Genomic DNA, 25685 nt, shown 5'->3' with positions numbered 1-25685 from the left:
CGACAACCTTTTATATTTTATTTCCTCTCCTTAATTTTCATGCGTGACCCTTTAAAATTTCAAAGCATGCCTTTAATTTCTTATTTCTTTGGATTTAATTCCTATTCTTTTGATTATTATTTTTTTATTTAAAATAATTTATAAAATTAGAATTCTTTGATGATTTTATCCCCTTTCAGTTTTTTAAATAATGTCTCACAATCAACACACCATTATGAAACTTGTGGATTTGGAATAATTCCAGAGTTACATTCATTAGACAATTAGATTTGAAATAATTCCAGAGTTCCATTCATTCCAGAAGCATGGACCAGTCTGCTTCCTTATCAATTTTGAAGAGTCTCGCACTCATCACGGTGTAATGCTGGAGGAGAACTGCCACTGTTGGTTGTTTACTAGCAATTGAGATATCTAGATAGTCACTTGTGGTTCAAACCAAGGGCATTTGTATATTTCATTGGGTTATTATTTTTTTCTATCATGGTGGTTTATTTCTAATTTTATAATTTAATAAATATAAAATAATATTAAAAAAATATAGTTAATAAGTACAGGTTAGTGTGTGAGAAGTCCCTACACATTTCAGGTGGCACATGTAGGGATGCTCGTTGACCAATTGGCGCCTTGGATGAGGTGGCATGTGTGGCAGATAGCTTTTCAGTTTAATGTGGACAACCTTTTATATTTTATTTCCTCTCCTTAATTTTCATGCGTGGCCCTTTAAAATTTCAAAGCATGTCTTTAATTTCTTATTTCTTTGGATTTAATTCCTATTTTTTTTATTATTATTTTTTATTTAAAATAATTTATAAAATTAGAATTCTTTGATGATTTTATCCCCTTTCAATAATGTCTCACAATCAACACACCATTATGAAACTTGTGGATTTGGAATAATTCCAGAGTTACATTCATTAGACAATTAGATTTGAAATAATTCCAGAGTTCCATTCATTCCAGAAGCATGGACCAGTCTGCTTCCTTATCAATTTTGAAGAGTCTCGCACTCATCACGGTGTAATGCTGGAGGAGAACTGCCACTGTTGGCTGTTTACTAGCAATTGAGATATCTAGATAGTCACTTGTGGTTCAAACCAAGGGCATTTGTATATTTCATTGGGTATTTTTTTTTTTTTTAATCGGGGTGGTTTATTTTTAATTTTCTAATTTAATAAATATAAATAATATTAAAAAATAATTGATAAGTGCAGGTCAGTGCATGTACGGTCTCCGCGCACTTCAGATGACAAACCCAATTTTTATAATTTATTTTTTTTATAAATATAAATAAATTATAATTTTATAATTTGTCATTGTCAAATGTCATCGTGAATGAGAAGGTGCGTGTTGAAGATGGTTGTTATTACAAACTTTTCTTTTTCTTTTTCTTTCTCTCTTCTTGATTTTCACTGTTTGGCTGTTTACTAGTCTGCAAATTTAACACTATTTATTAAGTGGCAAACACAATCTTTTTAAAATATAGAGTGTTTCTTGCTTACCTCAATTCTCTTAAAAGATACTGAAAAAGTGTTAATTCGACGCATCTCGGCAATGGAGAGTCGTATGCCCATTGCTATAATTACCTTCACCCTCGTCATCTTCCTCTATGGCAAGTAGTTTTACAATATTACATATATTAGCATCTTGCATGGAAAACTCTATTATGCATATTATTCACTTTGATTATTCTGCTCGCTCTTATATATATATATTTTCTGTTTGCGTATGCAATAGAAATTACTTTTCATATAATATATAACTGAATTAATGCAAGATTTTAAATATTGAATTAAGTACGGACGTCTAGTCCCATAGAGAAAACGAAGCCCAAGTCTTAGATTCAAGTCCTATTCTTTTTATATGAAAAAAAAATAAAATAGATTCACATAAATTAGCATGAAACAAGAGTTTGATGTATTTAAAACTTGTTTGTGTTTTTATTTGAATTGACCAAGATTTAATTATTGATATATAAAAAAAAAAAAATCTTGCGCAGCTTGCACGCATGCTGGAGCTCAATCTGTGACTTTCGACTTCAAAAACAACTGTCCATACACAGTCTGGCCAGGAACTCTAACGGCTGCTAGCGGTCCGTCTTTATCTTCAACTGGCTTCACATTGGCAACGGGTGCTTCATCTTCGCTGAGTGTCCCTGTCAATTGGTCTGGCCGCTTGTGGGCCAGAACGCAATGCTCTACAGATGCCTCGGGAAAGTTTGTTTGTGCTACAGCTGACTGCGCCTCTGGCGTCATAGAATGCAACGGAGCCGGTGCGATCCCACCAGCATCCTTGGTAGAATTTACTCTAAGTGGTGATGGTGGGAAAGATTTTTACGATATAAGCCTTGTTGATGGCTTTAACATCCCAGTTTCGGTAACCCCCCAAGGAGGTTCTACTGGCTGCCCTTCTACAAGCTGTGCAGCTAACGTGAATGCTGCTTGTGATCCTAGTTTAGCAGTGAAGGGGGCAGATGGAACTGTGATTGCCTGCAAGAGCGCGTGTTTGGCATTTAACCAGCCGCAGTACTGCTGCACAGGAGACTATAATTCACCTGAAAAATGTAAACCTAACCAATATTCGATGACTTTCAAGCAGCAGTGTCCTCAAGCTTACAGTTATGCTTACGATGATAAATCGAGCACGTTTACTTGTCCTAGTGGAGGCAACTATTTGATTACCTTTTGTCCATGATCAAATGTGGTGGTTCACAACTCTTTCTTTTTATGGAAAGAGTTGGAGGACAACACATTTAATAAATGTTTTTATGATAATTAATAAAGAAATGGAATAATAGATTTGGGATTGACATATCCCAAAAGAATCGATTATCAATTTTCATGCTGTTGATATGGTAAAACTGTATGCCATTCATTATCAATTAACGATATTTTCGGTTCATTGGTCAAGGTACCAATCCTTCAACTTATATGTACTAGGTAGATGCAGTGTCGAATTCAATTTCAAAACATTGTCATCAGGTGCTAACCGTTTTAGGGGATTTTTGACTGGTTTTAATGGTAAGCGTGCGATGCTCATTTTAATTATAAATAAATTTAGCCTATAGCCTATAGCCTATAGCCACTAAATAAATATCTCTTGAAAATAAATCCCTTTTTTGTTGATAATAGCCTATAGCCACTAAACATGCTTTATATAGCCATACGTTTAATCTTGTATGCTCATTTAGAGCCCACCACATTCGAAGTTAGATCAATTAGTAGAAGTGCATGTTGACTTAGAAGAATATTAAAAGGGTAACACATTATTTGGAGCAAAGGAATTGAAAAATAGAAAGGATAACTCATGGAAAGTACAATGTTGAATGTAGCACGGTTGTAGCATTATTGTGATCATCTTTTGAAAATCAGTACTTTGGTGTAGTGCGGAGTTGAGAATAATGAAATGTTTTGGGTTGTGCCTTAGTCAACCTTCCTATTTATATAAAGGCAGCAGAACACTGCAGTAACTATAATGATTGCAACATCCTATATTAATTTCCTATTCTAATAGATACATGAGTAACTGTAATGATTACAACATCCTATATTAATTTCCTATTCTGATAGATATATGATATACATTCTATAATATGCCCCCTCAAGCTGAGAGTGGGGGATCAACCCGAAGCTTGAACTGAAAAGCAGTAAAGGATGCAACAGGAAGTGGTTAGTGAAGATATCGGCAAGTTGATCTTGAGAGGGAACAAAACGAATTTGAATTTCTTTCTTGGCAACACGGTCACGGACAAAGTGATAATCCACTTCAACATGCTTAGTACGAACATGGAAGATAGGATTTGCTGAGAGATAGGTAGCACCAAGATTATCACACCAAATGGTAGGAGCAGAGACTGAGGGAACCTGCAAATCTGTTAACAAGTATTGAAGCCAAATGACTTCAGCTGAGGGAAGCATATACAAATATATATATAGGATTAGTATCGGTTCAAGATTCAGTAGGTTCAAACTGTCAAAAAAAGAATATCTTCAAGTGGTGTAAAATCTTGGTGTGGATTCATCAAGTAACAATTGTAATCTTCAACTTAGACTAGTAAGAGAACAAAATACACAAGACCAATTGGGTGCTTAAGGTGTGGATATAGACATTCCAAGCCATGTTAAAAACCAGGTTTACAATTCCTATCCCTTTACTTTTTACTTATGCAATTTAATTATATTGTTGGTTAATTGTATTTAATTAAATTAATTTTAATATTTGTTATTATTAGTGGAACACTTAATTCACCTTCCTATTAGGTGTATTGTTGCTTGAATCCTAGAACAACAACTGCAAATGACATATACTAATTGTTACTACACAATTTTCAACCCATCTTTTTGATAAGTTATTTAAAAAATCAAAAAACAACAAAAACAACAAAAACCCAAAAAATATAAGTTCTTGATATATTTGCATCGTTTTTAGCATTTTCAATGTTGTCTAAAAACAAATTTAAATTATTAAAGGTCTTTTGAATACATTCGACTTTTAATGTGTCTTTTTTTCAAATCATTGATTCTTCTCGTTGAGTCGATGTTGATATTCTTCATTTTCAAAAAAATAAGAAAAATCAAATTTACAAAAAAAAAAAAAGAAGTTGAAGGACCAAGTTTGGGGACCTAACAATATTTTTGCCTATAAATAGGAGTCTCTAACACACACAAAAGCAGGGAGGCAATTTTGAAACAAAAAAATTTAGACAACCATAAAAATAAAACCCTAAATCCAAATTTTCTCTCACAACCAAGAGGAGCTGCCGCCCACTTAAAAAATTAGGCAACCATAAAAATAAAACCCTAAACCTAAATTTTCTCTCACAACCAAGAGGAGTTGCCGCCCCCTTCCCTTTGGATTTTTGGCCTTCTTCCCTTACACCCGAAGGAGCCTTCCCTCATAGCCAAGATAACCCCTCACGAGATCTCTCTCTTAGCCATTTTTTCCCATTGTCTGCATCTCATCTCCATCTTCCCCATTCTCTCCTAACCAACCCGAAATCAACCAAATAACCACTCATATCTCCAACGTAGCTTTAGTGGCCACAGACCCACGGTCTCCCTCATTAGCCGTAGCAGTGTTGTCCTCACCAGAGATCCAGTAGTCCATAGATCCCCGTATCTTCCCTCACCGCCAACCATAATAGAACTTCCCTCATCAGCATAGACTAGCCTTCATCGAAGCCTCCCAACTGACACCAACCTTTGTATGCCCATATATCCATTGTTGTCCCTTTCTCCAACATTGATGCCCTTCTCTTGGCCGTTCCTCCTCCTTGCTTCCAGCTACCAAAAGCAAAGGAGAAGAAGATGTGAATTAAAAATAAGATATGTGATGAAACATATCTGAAAAAGAAAGAAAATTTTACTCTATTTCTTGTTATGTTTTAGGGTGTTTTACAAGTCATTGCCAGCATAGGAAGACAGAGAAGAAGACATTCTTGATTCACCCTTCACTGGCAACAGCGCATGAACCTATACGCTGCTGGTGGCAGGGGTGCGTAGAGCAACACACCACTACTGTTTCTGCAATTCCAGAGGGCTTTCTGACACTGTTCCTGAATTTTAGGGGGTTGTGTTGTTTGAGTTATTTTGAATTTTGATTGATTTGTAAACATGTAATCAGTGACTGCTTAAACATGGTAAAAAAGAGTGTTTGAGTGGGTGTGTTTGTTAAATTTTTTTATGCATGTTTTTTTTCAGATGAAACTAAAACAAATTAAAAAAGAAAAAAAAAGAGAATTAAATGTTTTGATTTTCATATGGACAAGTGTTTTAAAAATACAAAGAAAATCATATCGTATTTCATATGAAAAATTAAAAGTATATTTTTGCATGTATTTTGGCATTTAATAATTGGTTTATTAAAGCTTTGAGAATTTGGTTTATATTTTAAAAAAAAAAACCAAAAAAATATTTTGTTTTCTTTTGGTATCCAGGATTACGATCTTATACGTAAGACATATTATTGATATTGAATAGAAAAGTTTGTTTTGTTTTTATTGATGCTAGAGCAATTAGGTTTTCTTTACATGATAAAATAAGGATCTCCTTACTGAGAAAAAAATTTTCTTCTCTTTCTAAGAAGTCATTGACAAGACAACTTTCAAAACCTTTAAATTACATCAAACCTATGAAGCCTGAGAATAAAGTACACAAAAAAGGGGGGAGTTTATAATAATTCAAAAAAAAAATTATAATACAAAAAAGGGGATTAAAATAAGAAAAAGGGAAAAAGATGGGGCTGAAATGGAATTAAGAAGAGATGGGACTATAAATACCCATTCCTTCTCTCATCCATGACCGAGGAGGTAATAAAAGAAAAGGGAGGGCAAATTTTCAGATTTTCCTTCACCAAGCCTAAGAGAAAACACCTAAATTTCTATACCTGCACAAACCTTACAATTACTACATGGAGGTCGACTGCTTGTAGAGGAGAAACAGGTTAGGAAACTTTAATCAAACTAGAAATCAAACCTAAATTTCCTCCAGGTATGAAATTCTAAACCAAGGGAAAGCCAAATTAAATTCATACAAGAATTGTGCATTAATTTGAAGTTTGAAAGATTAGGGTCCTTGAGTAAATTTGGGGAAATGTGGAATTGATTGGAACTAAATGAGTTGAGCAGCATAGGTAGCCTAAAAAGGATGAAATTATGCAAGAAGATTTCAACAAAATCAAAGACTAAGGGGAAATAGTGGTCGGCCATAGGGTTGTAAAGAAAGAAGGGAAATTTTGATTTTTTGCGTTGTTTTCCTTATTGCAAAATTGAAATAGTTTTCAGGAGGTGAACAATAAGGAAATGTGGTGATTGAGTGTGTGTGTGTGTGTGTGTGTAAAAGAGAGAAGGAACATATTTAAGGATCGGCCGCTAGAGGGGAAGAACAAACAGAGGAGAACGTATGACTCCCCTGTTAATTAATTAGATGTGTTGATGTAGTGTAGTTACAAATTGTAACTTGTAAGGAATAGGAACCTACATTCCAGGTTACAATGCATTAGGTGAAAACATGGCTATATTTGATGGGGAAGTAGGATTGGAGATAAAAATTATAGATACCTTCTCCATTGACAAAACAGGGCAGGTTCGGTGCCCTGGTTCCTAAGGGAATTTGGACCTGAAGATGATAGAATCTAGGGAGGGTCCATTCATAGAAGCTGTACTTGGGAGTGTTAGCTTTCCATCGAGTCTGAGGCCTCCTAATTTGGAGTCTTGTAACTCCATATACAAATAAAAATCTGAGGAGAGGTCAAGCTGCCACCCCTGTTGGCTATTTCGGCCAAGTCGATAAAACAATGAAATTTAACTGTATTAAGGGTAGAATTTGTTTTCTCGCCCTTCGTAAAGTGTGTCTTGATCTTAAAAAAGAAGAAGAATAAACTGTGATCAAAATTGAATTCATGATGTCCACTTGGACTACTAATGAGCTGAAAATGTTAAAGGATAATAATGAGGAATGTAAGTGAGAAAGAAAAGATTGATAAAATAGAAATGATTATTGTTGCCATTGTTGCTGTTGTGTTGTGATATGTGGACTAATATGGAATAATGATGGGTGTTTGTGGTTTCAGGAGGAACCGCAGGAGGAGTATAACAACAACAGGGGAACGCAAGTCGAGCGTATACAATAGTTAGGTACTCGATACCTATATCTCCTCTAGTTAATAATTATTTTAACTAACTATTGAACTATAAAAATCTGGTGCTTATTGATGAGGAAGAGAAAAGGGGGAAAGGAAAGGTTAAATGATGGGAAAATAGAAAAGGAGGACTAAATTTAAATTATGTGTTCTTTTGGAGGAAATGAACAATAACAATGAATTTTGGTAATGAATGTTTCTCGAATTTGATTAGCCTATCCCTGATATGGGAGGCTAATGATGTTAGCCAAGCTGGGTAACATCGGTATTACCTGTACGTGGGAGGAGAAATATAAAACTTGATTAACTGTTCTGGTTTAGAATAATTAATGATATTAGCGGGTGACGTCAATATTGGCAAAATTTATAAACTTGATTAACTATTCGGGGTTAGAATAGTTAATGATATTGGCGGGTGACGTCGATATTGGCAAAACTTATAGACTTGATTAGCTTTCCGAGGTGAAAGCTAATGATGTCAAGAATCCTTGACATCGGCATACTCGAGGACCTCCCAAGGTAGCTTAGAACATTGATTAACTATTTCGGTCCAAAAAAAATTAATGACACCAATGGACGTGTTGGTATTGGCATTTTCATGAATCTGATTAGTTGACCCCAGGATGGGCAACTAAAGACACTAATGGAGGTCAATAGTGTCGATAGTAGTCTTCCTAACATGGGGAGAAGTAGTTAAAGGAAATAAATTGGATAATCCTTAAAAGGGGTTGGTGGTGGTGTATTGAAATTGCATATGACTTAAGTAGGTAGATGTGCTGTATAAATTTCCTTTCCTGAATTGTTTGTATTTTAGTTATTTTTAATGGTATGGAAAATTTATGTTTTGCAGGTCCCTCCCATTCACGTTAGGAGTAGAATTTAGGTTCCTTATCCCTTTTGTATAAGTTAGGAACTTAGGGATTTTTCATGTAATTTTGTTATACAGTAAACAAGTAACTTGAATAGAATAGTATACTCCTTATATTATTTTGTTTTTGGAATATTAATGTATTAATCTATACTTGGAAAAATTATAGCGTAATAGCTTATGTTCAAAATGCTAAATTGTGGTGTGCTTATATATGAAATTTCAGTGCTTGGATGGTTATCTTAATTACTAACTTACGCATGTGATATTAGATGGAGATTGAGAATGAAGATTTGTCCTGAGTATATTCTCGAATGAATTAAATGGTTGAATGTACCAATTATGGATGTTATTATGGGTGGGATGTGATTATAATTGTCTGCAAGGTAAATTATCGATAACTTGGGATCTTCCGGTATAGAGGAGACTCTGCCAAAATTTCTTTAGAAATTTCGGTGAACTTAACAAAAAAAAATAATTACTCCATTTACTCTTTATGTGGGAGTCAAACAAATATATTGATTAAATTTTTTTGATGTTGTTACAAAACCATGAAGTAGCTTATCTCAAATAGGGAGCGCTAGGGGTGTTAATACTTTCCCGAACCACAACCAGTCCCTTACCCGTGAATCGCTGACAAAGACCACCACACTCAAGTTGACGTCGTGCAAGGCTTATGCGACACTAATAATGATCAACAACATCAATCCTGAATATCACAACAAAAACAACTCAAGTCGAGACCAAAATCAAACCATCCCCTTTCTCAATTGTTGTGCATGATGCAACATCGCGATGAGCGTCCTCTTGAAATTCCATATTGGCATCTAGTGTGGCGAAATTGACAGGATAAGGAATTCTTATCCTTTATTAATGGAAAGAGAGAATGAGAGTCGCTATCTAGTATTTTGGTTACTAGAAACCCTAACTAGTCTTAGAGATTGGGCATGAAGACTGGTTGCATAAATGAAAGGTATTAACACCCATAATACTCCTTACCTAAGGTAAGATGCATTGTTTGATTGTTTGACATAACTAGAGTATTGTTGTGTTTTCTAATTGTCGGTCTGTCTAAGGTTTAAGAAAAGATCACCTTAGTAAAGGGACCCTAATCTTATCGAGTAAAAACCTAACCGTCCTAATATCAATAAATAAAAGAACTATATTTTTAATATCGATGAAAACCTAACCGTTGTAATGTTTATATATAAAAAGTTGTAATCTCAAATACTAAAAGAAAACAAAATATTTTTTATGGTATTTTTGAAATATAGACCTAGTACTCATGGTTTTAATAAACTGGTTATTAAAACTCAAAATGTATACTAACACATATATTTTTTTTTTTTTTTTTTGCATGAAAATACAATATGAAATATTTTTTTTATATTTTGAGAGACTTGGTCATATGCATGAAAACAAAAAAAAAAAATTGTTTTCCAAATATATATATATATATACAACATTTCAAAGAAAACTGTATTTTAATACTAGATTTGTATTTTTATAATATAAAAATACAAACCAATATTAATCAAAATTGATAAAAAAAAATGCGAGAAAGTCACAAATGTTTTGAAAAGTTTTTTGAAATTTTTTGGAACTTTTTTTTTTTTTTTGAGTAATATTATAAGATGGTTATATTCAACCATCTTATAATATTCATCCAACTAACTTCCAAAAACAAATATCTCAAACATTTTGCATGTTTTTATTTCTTATATGCACATAACCAATTAACAAACAATTTCTAATCAACATTTCTTTTTATAAAAAAATGTACAACATTGTCTATCATATCTTCAAAATCACAATTCAGACTTGTTAATTATTTTATAATCAAACAATTAAAATCAATAATGCTCATTTATTATTTTCATATTATACTTATGTCATATTATATTTATAACAAAACTCCAAATCAAACAACTTTCTCATCACCTCAAAATTATGTTCATACAACTAAACAACATTAACAAATTTCAATCCTAACATGAATATTTCATCTTCAGGAATGGCTGGAGATGTTTGGAATCTATTGCAAGTAGGTTGTGTCTGCTGCACGCCCTGAAGAGAACTATCATTGTTGGCGTGTCATGTCGATGAGACCTGAGATCACGTGAGGACCTTGACATGGTAGATAAGTCCTACCTCTTCCTGCTAACCCCAACAGTGAGGCTCACGGCTACGAGAGAAAGAAGCTCGGCTGAGTTCAAATTTCTACTTTGTTCTATTTCTATTGTAATTCCTCTTCCTCTTTAGTTCTTCTCTCTACTAGTTATAGGAGCTACCGTCACCATGGGAGAGGGTAAGTGGTTGTTTTAAAGTTGCTACTACTAGTCGGAGCTTCTTGAGTTATGTGGTTGGTTGTTATACACAATAGAGTTTCCTGATGGCTTATAAGAGTTGTTGATGGTTGCCGCACATGTATGACATCACGACTAACATCCTCTCGGATTGGGAAATGGGAAAGACAAGGAATTCTTATCCTTTATTAGTGGAAAGAGGGAATGAGAGTCGCCACCTAGTATTTTGATCATTCAGAACCCTATCTAGCCTCAAAGATCAGGCATGGGGACTGGTTGCGTAAAAAGAAGGTATTAGCAACCCTAATACACCTTACCTAAGGTAATCTGCATTGTTTCATTGTCTGATATAACTAACATATTGTTGTGTTTTCTAATTTTTAGTAATTCAAAGGTTTAAGAAAAGTCTTTCTCAGCCAGGAGATCCTTATCTTATCAGGTCAAAACCTAATCATTTTAATGTCAATATTAAAAAAAAAAAAAGAACTACCTTTTTATTTAATATGAGGAATACATCTTATGTATAAGTTCGTAATCCTACATACTAAAAGAAAAGAAAATATTTTTTTTTTGTATTTTTTGAAATATAGGCGTAGTTCTCATTGTTTTAATAAACTGGTTATTAAAGCCCAAAATGCATGCTAACAAATATTTTTAGTTTTTTTTTTGTAAAGAAGAAGCGCACTAAAGAGTGTGTATGGGAACTTTTTGGCTACCGTTTGAAAGGAAACAAGTCGTCTAATTTTGAAAAATGGCAGTGAAGTTTTTCAACCCTATTTTCTTCCCACTCTTTATGATTAAGATTTGGTGTGAGCTTTATAAAACACAACCATGTTGTACCAAATATACAATAATGATTGACATAACACGTTTTTGAGTTATTCCCCAATTCATATTTTTTTCTCTCTTAAAAAAAATAATAAAATGAAAAAAATATTATCAAAAAATATAGCAGTGAAAAAAAGGATATCAAAATGCTCATAAAAGGGTCAAAATTGGTTAAGGAGGTTTAAAAATACAAAATTTAAAATTTGACAATATTTTGTTTACTAGTGATAGCCCTATAGGCAAAGAAAAATCAATTTAAGGAAGAAAAGTCCAAAATCAAAGGTTTATGAACTCAATTAAATTTTATTGAAGGTTTAATTTAATTTATGGAGGTTTTGATTGCAATAAAAATTTATTTTGGAGATAATTTGGGCTTTAATTGGAAGAAATTAAAGTTATAGGGTCAAATTATAATTTTTGAGAGTTAATTTGGTCAAATCAAGGGTTTAATTACATAAATATTGAAGTTTGATGACCAATTAAGGACTTAATTGAAGAAATCCGAAATCAAGGACCGAAAACAAACATAAATAGAGGGGTTGCAATTAAAACTAGATCAAAGGGGTCAAATTACATAAATTCAAGACCAAGGACCAAAGTGAAAACGACGGCCAACTTCATGGCTGCTGTTTGATTTTCGGCAGGGATGCAATTGCATTGATTTTAAAATTCAAAATTGAAATTGAGGACTTGATTGAACAAATAACAAATTAAGGACCAATGTGAACTCTGACACGTTTTTGCTGCCTTTTACATCTAAATGAAATGGTGCACCGCTGTTTCATGCACTATTCATTAATAAAAAGGAAAAAAAGGGACCGAAACGGTGTCATTTTGAATGGCACTGTGAGTTTTTTTCTTCCCCTAGACGTGCGAAGTAGGGGAAGAAGAAGATTTGTTCTTCCCCCTATTTTCACCGACTTCTCCCTCTAAAAAGCATAAAAAAGACGGCAACATAAGACCCCCACTTGCCCAAAAACTTTCCATATGTTGGGAGGGTAGTGGAGGGGTGGCAACATGTTGCATCGCCCCGGTCTCTCCCCCCTATTTTTTGCCTATAAAAATAGGGGGGAGCAAAAAAAAAAAGCAGTGAGAATAGAAGAGAGAGGGCAAAGAAGAGAAGGGAAAGAAGAGAAAAGAGAGGTGAAAAGCACTGAAAGAAAAAAAAAAAAAAAAAGACTAGAAGAGGAAGAAAGAAAGGAAGAACAGGAGAAGAATAAAAAAGAAAAAATAGAGAGAAAACAGGGGAAGACAAGTGGAAGAAACCGTCCACTGCCACCGATAGCAGTGCCGCTTGGAACCACCACCACTAATGAGCACCACCGTGAGCCTCCACAACAGCCACTATAAGTCAGTTTCCCCGCCTCTCTCTTCTTCCTTCTTCCCCTTCTTTGCTCCCTCTCCCTTTGCTTTCATTTGCATGTAGCACATGAACAATTCACATTCTGTAGCAAATGAAAATAACTGTGTTGTGCACAATAACTAGCTAATTATATATTTTTGGGCTGGTGCTGGCCCATTTGAACAAAAAAACATTAGTTATTTTCTGTAGTTTTTATTTTATCCATTTTAGTTAATATCGATCTGTATTTTACGTTGTAAAAATACGAATCTGTTATTAAAATACTTGGTTTTCATCAAAACTTTCAAAAATACAAAAAAACATTATAAAAAGAAAAAATATTTTTGTGCATACGGCCAAGTGTCTCAAAGCAAAAAAAAATCATAGTGTTTTTTTCATACACCAAAAAATAATGTCTTAGTATGCATTTTGGCTTTAATAACCAGTTTATTAAAGTCAAGAGAACATTGGCCAAAATTAAAAAAACAAAAAAAAATATTCTGTTTTTTTTTTTTTTTTAGTATTAAGGATTATGAATTTATACATAAAATGTATTCCCAATATTAAAAAAGAATTTTTAGACAACATAGAAGAATTAGGTTTTATCCCATTAAGATAAGAACTTTCTTACAGATGAGGGCTTTTCTTAAATCGTAGACAGACAAGACAAACAACTAGAAAACACAACAAAACCTTAGATTTTGATCAGACAAATAAAACAATGCGGCTTACCTTAGATAGGATGTAGTTGGGGTGCTAATACCTTCTCTTTACACAATTAGTCTCCATACCCGATCTCTGAGACTAGTTAGGGTTTCTATTGACCAAAATACTAGGTGGCGACTCCCAGTTTATATTTTCTCGATAAGAGACAAGAATTCATTGTCTCTTCATATTTTGCTAGATAGACTACAAATATCATTTTTTTAGGGTGGACGATCACCGCGATGCTTGACACGACCAAAAGATTGATGTCTTCCCCCAAGTACAGGAGTATCAAAGTAATAAATAACCCGGCAAGATCAGGGTCAAACCACAAAGAGGTTAATTGTATAAATTATAAATAACAATTCAACAACAATAATAACAATAATAGAAATAGTAATAGTAATAATAATAATAATAATAATAATAATAATACTCAGTATGTGGCGTTGTTATACCTGAGAATGATCTAAAAGATCGAGTCACAGGTTTCCAGCCTATATACTGAGTTTATGAAAAGATCAAAGAGATATATTATATAATATAAATAGATTTCTGATACGAATGAACAAGGCAAGACCAACAATGACAAGATCCTTGATCAAACACAGAGCATACTTAACGTACATAAAATCTAACAAGAATGTAAATAATAGTAGTAGTAGTAGTAGTAAAAAAAAAAAGATGAAGAAATTAATGAGAACTTTGAGATGGAAGATTATTGTAAGGATTAAACAATGATAAAAACAAATGTCAAGGTTAGAGGATCCACTAATGGTATTTCAAACAAGTATAGTATAAACTCTTATTACTCAACTGGAAACCACACACAAAGGAGGTTCCAATGAGATTATAATTGTTAACATGATTACATTAATTATCTTGTTCAAGTAATGCCAATACTTGTAAACATTATCAGGTATTCATGGTAATAACTTATGTTAACAACAAATCAAGTTTCTTTCATAGCACAGGTGTAGGTTATACCATACGGTTGGGCTATGAAAGTGCCAAGCATTTGTTGTACCAAGGGTTGTTCAACACAAATCTAGATTAACCATTCAACAAGCAAGGTATTAAAAGTGAGTAAGATAATAAATATAAAACATGTTAATATCAAGCATTAAAGTCCATATTGAGTTTATATTATACTTATTCTTACACTATTAGTGTAACCTTTTCACCTTGACATAACATATTTAGCTAAACATAATGAAAGAAAGAAACATAAATAAACAAGATAAGAACATAATTATACAAATAAAGGAAAGGAAATGAAAAGCATAAACAAGAGATTAATATAACATCAAATAAAACTTAAACATTACAAAATACAAAGAAAGAGAGCAAGAGCATGATCTTGATCTGAACACCAAGATGCCTAAATGCATGGCAAATGCCTTCTTTTATAGGCCAAATTTTGGAACTATTGATTTGATGAATAATTGTTGAGTGGGTGGCCACATCTTGACTTGGTGAAAATCCTTATCTTCTTGTTTGAATAAAACGTCATTGCTAACATCAGAACTGAAACTATATGTACTCATGAAAGTTTAAGGAAATTCTCTTAGCTTTTCAGGAAAAAAATGTTGAGGTCATTTGGACTTCTAGAACACAAGATATGGGCTGAACACTAAACAGTGTCTGGGGTGTAGGACAAATTCGGACTTCTCCGTTGTTGCTATAATTTGGACTTGAAAATGGCCTTCTTAGATCTTGGTGTCCACATGAAAGTTGTAGGCCTATGTCTTACCAAATATGTTTAAACATTTGAGATCATTTGGACATCTAGAACTTGAGATATGACCCAATTATCGAACAGTGTTCTAATTTGGACTATACCAACATCTCTTTTCTAAGTTTCACCTTTCTTTATCTTCAAAATTTCAGTTGTTTAATTCATCAATCAATTCTTTGATTTATGTGATAGGCCTGCATTTAAGATTAACATTTACCATATATTAAGGCATTTTATAGTATCAGACTTGTTATTATAAAACATGTTTTAGTTAAGAAGTTATTGATACTTCAAGTGCAAAATGATGATATAAAACCTTGATAAACATGCACTTTTAAGTACTAATCACATTGCATGCAGAATTGATTTGTGCATGCAGCGACTAATTAATTAACTTCGGCCTCAGGCCGGGCCAATTTTGGCCCCGCCCAAATGGCTGGGCTGGATCTAGCTCGGCCCTCATTTTTTTTTTTTGAAAAAAAAATTTATAAAATCATTTAAAAAAAATTTTAATTTTCTCAAATATTTCTCTATCCATTTTGCATAATATTGGGTTGTATATTTACACTGTAAAATACAAATCCAGTATTAAAATACCCGGTTTTCTCCAAAATATTTCATCTTAAAAAAATTCAAAACATTTTCAAAAAATAAAAAAATATATTTACACGTGCGACAATGATGAAGGGTCAAAATTGACCAAAAGAAATCAAAGGATATGATTGTTTCACCTATAAAAATTCTAGAACCTACCCCTATTGCTTATAAATAGAAAGGCAATGTAAGGAAAAGGAGGAGGTGTAAAAAAAAACTCTAGCCTCCAAATAAAAATTAGAGAGAGAGAGAAAAACAGAGTGGGTAAGAAACCCTAGGAACCCTTGAAGAAAAACTTAAGTTAGAGAAAAGAAAAAAAATGAAGTGAAAGTGTAAGGAAAAAAAAATAGTCTTGTTCTTCTCTGAAACCTAGCCACCAAAACAAGTGAAGAACATTTGAGAATCTAGGAATTAATTGATCATTTTAGTAATTATGTAAATATTTATATTTTAGCTTAATAACACAATGAAAATGAACTCAAACACTTAACTTTGTGTGTGTGTGTGTGTGTCTATACACACACACACACACATACATATAAGATTAGTATAGGTTCAAGATTTAGGAGGTTCAAACTGTTAAAATCTGGTATTTAAGTTGAACCAGTCGACTGCTTGGTAATACCAAGTGAACTAGTCTACCACTTGTTCATCTGTAAAGAACATTTGAGAATCTATAGGAAACGATCAACCGATTGACTTGACCAATTTGAATTGATTGATCGTTTTAGCCGTTAATGGAGCTACAATGATTAAAAACGACTAGTTTTTTTTTGGAAACTTATAAATTGCTCTCATTCTTGTTAAAATAAACGAGAATTATGAAATTACATATTATAAAGCATTTTTAAAGGTGGTACCGTGGAAGGGCATCATTTGGTTTTGAATGAAAGAAAAGCTTGCTAAGAGGTACATTGGCCCATTTGAGATAATAGCTAGGATATGGTCAGTTGCTTACCGCTTGAAGCTACCGACACACCTAAAGAAGATTCACAATGTGTTCCATGTATCACTATTATGAAAGGCGGAAGTGGATCCTTCCCGAGTGTTACCTCTAATTCCTATTAAACTAAGGGAAGATTTGACACTTGAGACCTCGCCAGTCAAGATCATGGATTGGGGTTAAAAAGCATTGAGAAATAAGAGAATACCATTAGTCAGAGTGTTGTGGAGGAACTCACAAATAGAGGAAGAAACATGGGAGAGAGAATCGAAGATTAAGAAAAAATACCCCCACCTATTTCTTGAGACATGTGTGTAGTTTAAATTCCATGGATGAAATTTTGTTAGGAGAGGAGAATGTGAAACCTGAGAATAAATTTGTAAAATCCTGGAAAAAAAAAGAAGGAAAAAAAACGAAGGGGAAACATAATAAATAAAAGTAATAATTCAGAAATTAAATAAGAGAGTATCAGGAGCATAAGGAATATGACTCAATTTATAAATAAAAGGAAGATTAAGGGCCAATATATAATTAGAAAGAATGGGGACTATAAATACCCCATTCATTTCTCTTTCATGACCGTCTAGAAGCTTAAAGAAAAAAGGGGGGAGTGCGGATTTCCTTCTTCAAAAATAGAGGGAAAAACACCAAAACACCTAAAACTATACAAACCTAGGACCCCTAAGTAAAGAGAACAACCAATAGCAAGGGTTCTAACAAGGAAAACAACTGCAAAAAAATTGAAGGAAAAGGGGGGACAAAGGTCGACTGCAAGCTCGAGAAGAGGGGCCAAATCTTTAACTAACTTGAGCATAAATTCTGAAATTGATTAGTAAAAGTGCATTTTTATCAAGGCTTTATATCATCATTTTGCACTTGAAGTATCAATAACTCCTCAACTAAAGCATGTTTTATAATAACATACCTAATAATATAAGATACCTTTAATTTATGATAAATGTTCATCTTAAATGCAAGCCTATCACATAAAAAAAAATGATTGATTGATGAGTTAAAAGTATTGAAATTGAAAGGACAAAGAGAGGGACAAACTTAGAAAAGAGATGTTGGTGCAGTCCAAACTGGAACACTGTTCAGTAATTGGGTCATATCTCGAGTTCTAGATGTTCAAATGACCTCAAATGTTTGGACAAATTCGGTAAGACATAGGCCTACAACTTTCAAGTGGAGTCCAAGATTTAAAAAGGCTGTTTTCAAGTCCAAATTATAGCAACAAAGGAGAAGTCCGAATCTGTTCTGCAGCCCAGACACTGTTCAGTGTTCATGCCATATCTCAAGTTCTAGAAGTCCAAATGACTTCAATTTTTTTTCCTAGAAAGCTAAGATAATTTCCTATAACTTTCATGGTACAGGTGGTTCCAGTTCTGATGCTAGCAATTACATTTTATTTAGATCAGAAGATAAGGATTTTCATCAAGTCAAGAGTTGGCCACCCACTCAACAATTAGTCATCAAATCAATAGTTTCAAATTTTGGCCTATAAAAGGAGGCATTTGCCATGCATTTGGGGGCTTGGATGTTCAGATGAAGAACTTGTTCTTGCTCTCTCTCTTTATATTTGTTTTTGTAATTCTTAAGTTTTGCTTTCATTAATATCTTGTTTATGCATTTCATTTCCTTTCCTTTACTTAGTTAACTTGTATCTTATCTATGTTCTTATTTTGTTTATTTATGTTTCTCTTCTTCATTATATTTAGCTAAGTTTATTATGTCAAGGTGAAAAGGTTACATTAATGGTGTAAGAATAAGTTTGGAGTAAACTTAACATGAACCTTAGTGTTTAATATTAACATGTCTTATCTTTTTTATCTTACTAATTCTTAATAGCTTGCTTGTTAAATGGTTAATCTAGATTTGTGTTGTATAACACTTGGTACAACAAATGCTTGGCACTCTCATAGCCCAACTGTATGGTATTTACCTACACCTATTCTATGAAAGGAACTTGATTTGTTATTAACATAAGTTAGCATCATGAATTCCTGATAATATTTAAAAGTTTGGTGTTACTTAAATAAGATAAATAATATGATCATGTTAACAATTTATAATGAACTATTAATGACAAATCATCTAATTGAAACCTTCTTTGTGTGTGGTTTCCAGTTGAATAATAAGAGTTTATACTAAACTTGTTTGAAATACCATTAATGGATCCTCTAATCTTGACATTTGTTTTATTATTGTTTAATCCTTACATTAATCTTTCATCTCAAAGTTCTCATCAACTTCTTCTTCTTTATTATTGTTGTTATTGTTGTTGTTGTTGTTATATTATTGTTGTCTATAATTTATACAATTAACCTCCCTATGGTTCGACCCCGGTCTTGCCGGGTTATTTATTACTTCGACACTCTTGCACTTAGGAGAAGACATCAATCTTTTGGTCGTGTCAAAAATCTCAAGAGATATGGACCCTAGACTTAATTGTGTAAAACAAATTAACAATTAAGTAGGAATTATGCACCAATTTTAGATTTTATAAATTAGGGTTCTTGAAGGAAATTTAGGGGACATGCATGGATTGTTAGAATGAGGTTAGTTAGTTTACATAGGATGTTCTGAACACGAAAAACACACACAATTATGAAAGAAAATTCTTTGACTCAAAAACTTAATGTGGTCAGCCATGTGAGGATGGAATGGGGGGAGGAAAGGAACTCTGAAATTTAGGGTTGGTGAACACTTATGGTATATGTAGAATGTGGATAATGAGTGAATGTGGTAAGAAAAAAATCATCTACACAAAAAAAGGGGGGTAGCTCATAATTTCAGCATAGGAAGAGTCATAAGATGTAGGAAACCATAGAAAATAAATATCGTAGAAGAAAAGAGAAGTGAGGTTGGCAGAAAACTCACATAGGAATCGCCGATGAATTATAGGTAGATTCATCACACACATTCTAGGGGACATTCGGGCCTTAAAACGATAAAATTTTGGAAACATCTCCCATAGAAATTGTAGCTAGAGATGTTAGCTTTCCAATGAATCTGACCTCGCTTAATTTGGAGCTCTAGAGCTCCATATATAGATAAATATATGAAAAAAGGCCAAACTGCCATCCAATTGGTAGATTCAACAAGAATTATTAAAATAGGGGATTTAGTCATGATAGGGGTAAAAAACCAGTTTCCTTCCCACAACAATTTTTGTAGCATCGAATCTTGACACCGGGAGAGGATAAACCACATTTAAAAATGAAGTTGATTATTTGCGTGATGATTTAAAACAATGAAATGTAAAGAGTTAATATTGTTGTTGCCTTGCTACTTGCGAAATGAAAACCAAACATGAACTAATGTGTTATACTTGTGAATTTAGGAGGAATCACGGGGGAGTACAACAACAACAACAAGGGAGTGTAAATCGAGCAATGATGGCACATAGGTATTCGGTACCTATATCCTCTCTTGTTCATAATTATTTTAATCATTGGTTGAGTCATAAGTTTTGGTGCTTAATGATGAGGGGAAAAAAAAAGAAGAGAAGAGAAGAGAAAAAGGAAAGGGTGAACGGGAAGAAAATGGAAATGGAAATCTAGATTTAATAATGGGTTCTTACGGAGGAAATGGAAAATAACAATGATCCATATGGACGGCCATTCCTCGAATTTGATTAACCATCCTAAATATGGAAGGCTAATGATGTTAGCCAAGTTGGCTAACATCGACACAGCTGGTATAGGAGTGGTGGAATATGAAACTTGATTAGCTATTCGAGTTCGAAATAGTTAATAATATCAGCGGGTGACGTCGATATCAGCGTAACTCATGGAACTTGATTTGCTTTTTGAGGTGAAAGCTAATAATCTCAATGATTCTTGACATCGACATGCTCGGGGACCTCCTAAGGTAACATGGAACATTAATTAACTATTTCGGCTATGAAATAGTTAATGACACCAATGGTTATTTTAGTGTCGGCATTTCTATGAACTTGATTAGTTGATCCCAGGATAGGCAACTAAAGGTGCTAATAAGGGTCATCAACATCGGCAATAACCTCCCCATTTTGGGTAGAAGTGGTGGGGTGGATACCCTTGATCATAACTTGGAATACCTATATATATATATAAAAAAAAAAAAAAGGGAAATAGTTATGGGAAACAAATTAGCAAATCCTTGAAAGCGCTAGTTCTTGTATGTAGAATTGCATATGACTTAAGTAGGTAAATGTGTTGTATATTTTCTTCCTTGCAATTGATTGTATTCTATTTTATTTATTTATTTATATTGAAATCATGATTTGCAAGTCCCTCCCATGCATGTTAGGAGTAGAAATTAGGTTATTAACCCCTTTTGTATAAGCTAGGGACTTGGGGCTTATTTATGTATTTTGTTATGCAATAATCATGTAACATGAATATAATAATATACTCCATGTACTATTTTGTGTTTGGAACATCGAGATGTATTAATTTGCGCTTGAAATATTATAATGTATTGGTTATGTTTAGAATGTTAAACTATGTTGTGTTTGTATATGAAATTTCAATATTTGGATGTTCATCTTAATTTATAATTTATATGTGTGTTATGAGATGGAAATGGAATAAAACAATTTATCATGATCATAATCTTGAATGAATTGAATAGTTGAGTTGGATCATTTGTAGATGTGCTCATGGTTGGGATGTGAATAGAAATGTATGCAGGGTAAATTTCTCGATAACTTGGAATCTCCTGGTATAGGGGAGACTTTGCTAAACTTTTATTAGAAATTTTAGGAAGTTATTGTGAATTAAAAAAAAACATTTACTTCATTTATTTATTACGTGGAAGTTATACGAATAAACTAATTTAACAAATGAGGCTGTTATAATTTGTGACACTTAAAATGTTGGGATTTACACCATGGTGTGGCAACCTCTAGGGTAAGATGCCCCTAGTTGTGAAATTTGTATGTGTACATTTGGTTTTTTTTATTTGTTTTTAATTTTTCATTATGATAGGTTTTTAATGTGGATGCATTTTAAAAAAAATACAGTAGGGGTATTTTCATATAAAAAAACAAAAATATATAGAAAAATAATGATTGTATGCTATTACAATTGAATTACAGTTTTATGTTTTTTAAAAGAAATTGTTTTGTTAAACTTGAATAGGATCGATATTTGAAGGGTGCCTCTTACAATAACCTCTTGATTTGCCTTTTTATTATGAAGCAAATTGTTATTCTATTGGCGGGGTCACTCTCAAAGGGACACCATTATGATTGGAAAAAAAACCATCATATTTTTTTTTATCATCTTTATTTGTAATTATGTTTTTTTTATATATATTATCTATGTTTTATAACATATTATCTCTTTCATTGCAAGTGGATCCGTGCTAGGTTAACTTGGCCTCACATAGACCTAATGAGTATAGTTGGCACCTTCGGGTCATTCTAGACATATTCAGACGCCCATTTTTGTAAATAGGTTTTTCAATAAAAATTTATATTCTAGGGATTAATATTAATATTTATTAAAAATCAATGAAATCACCAATTTTTAGTTATTAATGTCCATTTTTTTTCTTTCTAAATTGATGAGATAACCTATTTTTAAGGATTAATGCCATTTTTTCACCTAAAGACAGAAAATAGTCTATTTTTAAGGAGTAATATAATTTTTTTTCCTAAATCGATGAAATTCTTTATTTTTAGGGATTAACAACCTTTTTTTCTTAAATCAAATAAATCACCTATTTCTAGGGTTTAATGTTAATGCTTTTTCCTAAATCGATGAAATCCCTTATTTTTAGGGATTAACATCCTTTTTTTCTTAAATCAAATAAATCACCTATTTCTAGGGATTAATGTTAATGTTTTTTTCTAAATCTATGAAATCCCTTATTTTTAGGGATTAACATCCTTTTTTTCTAAATCAATAAAATCACATATTTTTAGGGATTAATATCGATTTTTTTCCTAAATCAAAGAAATCTCCTATTTTTAGAGATTAACATCCAACTTTTCCTAAATTGATGAAATCTATTATTTTTAAGGATTAACATAAGATTTTCCCAAAATTGATGAAATTATATATTATAGTGATTAATGTCCAATTTTTCTTGAATTAATGAAATCACATATTTTTAGAGATTAACGTCAAAATCTTCCTAAACAAATGAAATATCCTATTTTTATCTCCTATTTTTTGAGATTAACATTATTTTTTTTTTTTAATTGATAACATCACCTATTTTTTGGGGATTAACATCAAGATTTTTCTTTATTGACGAGTTTTTTATTCATAAGAACCGACGTTAATTTGTTATTAAAAAAATCATGAATAAGATTATAAATAAATTTAGATAATTAATAGCATACATGGAATAAATTAAAAAAAAAAACATATTGTAAATGTAACCTTTCATTTTCATTGACAAATATCATAATTATTAATTAAGGAATTAAGGAATCCTATTGGATTACAACTAATCATTTTCATCAATAATTATGATAATTATTGAGAATAAAATGACATCAATAAATTAGTTATTTTGATTTGCATAGGACAAATAGTATTTAAAGTTTTAAATTAAAATAAGAAATAAAAAAAATATATTTCAATAGATTTACGATGTTCTTAACAGTGTAACCTATTGAAATGCATTGTGTAGAACAACGTAATTTATATGGCTGTGCTGTTCCTAACAATGCAACTAATTAATTGTGCGGACCCAAGAGTTTGGTTGCTCCAAAAGTTTCCACTGCCAAGTATGCAAATTTAACAATATATATATTAACTGGCACACACAATCTTTTCAAAATATAGGGTGTTTCTTGCTTACCTCAAATCTCTTGAAAAAAATTGAAAAGATCTTAATTCAGCCCATCGAAGCATCGCAACAATGGAGAGTCGTATGCCCTTTGCTATAATTACCTTCACCCTCGTCATCTTCCTCTGTGGCAAGTACTTTTACAATATTACATATATTAGATTCTTGCTCTATTAACTATGCATATTATTCACTTAATTACTTTTCATTATTCAATGGATTTCGTGAATCCAATAACCTTATCCAGGAGGGAGTTTCCAGATAAAAAACAAAAACAAAATATTAAAAAAACCTGGGTTATGTTATCTTTTTAAAAGAAAATTAAGTGAATTAATGCAAGATTTTAAATATTGAATTATGTACGCACTTTAGTCCGAAGAGAAAACGAAGGACAAGTCTTAGATTCAAGTCCTATTCTTTTTATATGAAAAATAAAAATAGATTCACATAAAAAAATTAGAGTTTGATGTATTTAAACCTTGTTTGTGTTTTTATTTGATCATAAAAATATTTTCGAATCAGTTTCCTCGTGAACCATGACTGTTTAAAATTTTCTTTGAATCGACTAAGATTTAGGTATTGATATGAACAAAAATAAATCTTGCACGCATGCAGGAGCTCAATCTGTGACTTTCGTCTTCAAAAACAACTGTCCATACACAGTCTGGCCAGGAACTCTAACGGCAGCTGGCCGTCCGCCTTTATCTTCAACTGGCTTCACATTGGCGACGGGTGCTTCATCTTCGCTGAGTGTCCCTGTCAATTGGTCTGGCCGCTTGTGGGCCAGAACGCCATGCTCTACAGATGCCTCGGGAAAGTTTGTTTGTGCTACAGCTGACTGTGCCTCTGGTGTCATAGAATGCAACGGAGCCGGTGCGATCCCACCAGCATCCCTGGCAGAATTCACTCTAAATGGTAGTGGTGGGCTAGATTTTTATGATATCAGCCTTGTTGATGGCTTTAACATCCCGATTTCGGTAACCCCGCAAGGAGGTTCTCCTGGCTGCAGTTCTACAAGCTGTGCAGCTAACGTGAATGTTGTTTGTGATCCTAGTTTAGCAGTGAGGGGGCCAGATGGGACTGTGATTGCCTGCAAGAGCGCGTGTTTGGCATTTAACCAGCCGCAGTTCTGCTGCACAGGAGAGTACAGTACACCTGACAAATGTCATCCTAGCCAATATTCGATGATCTTCAAGAAGCAGTGTCCTCAAGCTTATAGTTATGCTTATGATGATAAATCGAGCACGTTCACTTGTCCTAGTGGAGGCAACTATTTGATTACCTTTTGTCCATGATCAAATGTGGTGGTTCACAACTCTTTCTTTTTACGGAAAGAGTTGGAGGGCAACACCTTTAATAAATGTTAACCCCTACTCTGACTATATGAAATACCGACCGAATGTAGCCGTCTGTAAATTCATCAGTGATTGTGGCAACTACTGTCAAATATCGACGGATTCATTCCGTCGGTAAAACCCTTTGTAATTGATTTTTTATATAAAAAAATTTAAAAAATTATTTATAATACATAATATAAAATGATATAAATTAATGATAATAAAAACCAATTATACAAATAAAATTTATATTAAACATCAAAAACAAAAAATCAAAGTTAAATAATATTCATTACAAAATGAATGTGTTTCAAAAAAATATTAAATGAAATTTTAAAGGTAAATAACGTTTATTACAAATTAATATAAAGGTGAAGCTGGAGGAGGAGGAGGAGGAGGCTTGTGGTTCATACGGCCAAAAAGGATCAGGCGCACATGTTTCACTCTGTGATGCCATGTTCATGACCATTTCACGAAGTTGTTCATAAGCCGCTTTTTGTTGTGCAGACTCCGCTCTTTGTTGTGCATGAGACGCTTTGAGTTGTGCGTACTCCGATGATAGATGGTCGTATTTTTGGTGAGCTGAGTCATGTGTTGCTG

The 25685-nt window shown here is 32.9% G+C and overlaps 1 protein-coding gene across 4 annotated transcripts; it reads left to right on the top strand.

Moving 5' to 3' along the window:
* Nucleotides 1-1413: 1413 nt before the first annotated feature.
* LOC118046994 (thaumatin-like protein 1) lies at nt 1414-25043 on the top strand. 4 transcript variants are annotated; one of them, XM_035056130.1, is made up of 3 exons: nt 21464-21484; nt 22777-22802; nt 24356-25043. In XM_035056130.1, the coding sequence occupies exons 1-3, from the start codon at nt 21464-21466 to the stop codon at nt 25041-25043; spliced, it is 735 nt and encodes a 244-aa protein (XP_034912021.1). The 4 variants fall into 4 exon arrangements, with proteins under 4 accessions (XP_073267293.1, XP_034912018.1, XP_034912021.1 ...); XM_073411192.1 differs by lacking the exons at nt 21464-21484; nt 22777-22802 and adding an exon at nt 1414-1609 and having other exon boundaries at nt 24349-25043; XM_035056127.2 differs by lacking the exons at nt 21464-21484; nt 22777-22802; nt 24356-25043 and adding exons at nt 1456-1609; nt 1997-2832.
* The last annotated feature ends 642 nt before the right edge of the window (nt 25044-25685 follow it).

The sequence above is a fragment of the Populus alba genome, chromosome 1 (genome assembly GCF_005239225.2).
Source record: "Populus alba chromosome 1, ASM523922v2, whole genome shotgun sequence".
NCBI lineage: Eukaryota > Viridiplantae > Streptophyta > Magnoliopsida > Malpighiales > Salicaceae > Populus > Populus alba.
This window is presented reverse-complemented; position numbering and strand designations above follow the sequence as displayed.

Bases quoted from the DNA above. Each gene is read 5' to 3' on its own strand.
- LOC118046994 (XM_073411192.1), top strand. From the start codon at position 1,552: ATGGAGAGTCGTATGCCCATTGCTATAATTACCTTCACCCTCGTCATC. The intron at 1,610-24,348 runs GCAAGTAGTTTT...ACAAAAATAAAT, and splicing joins CCTCGTCATCTTCCTCTATG to CTTGCACGCATGCAGGAGCT.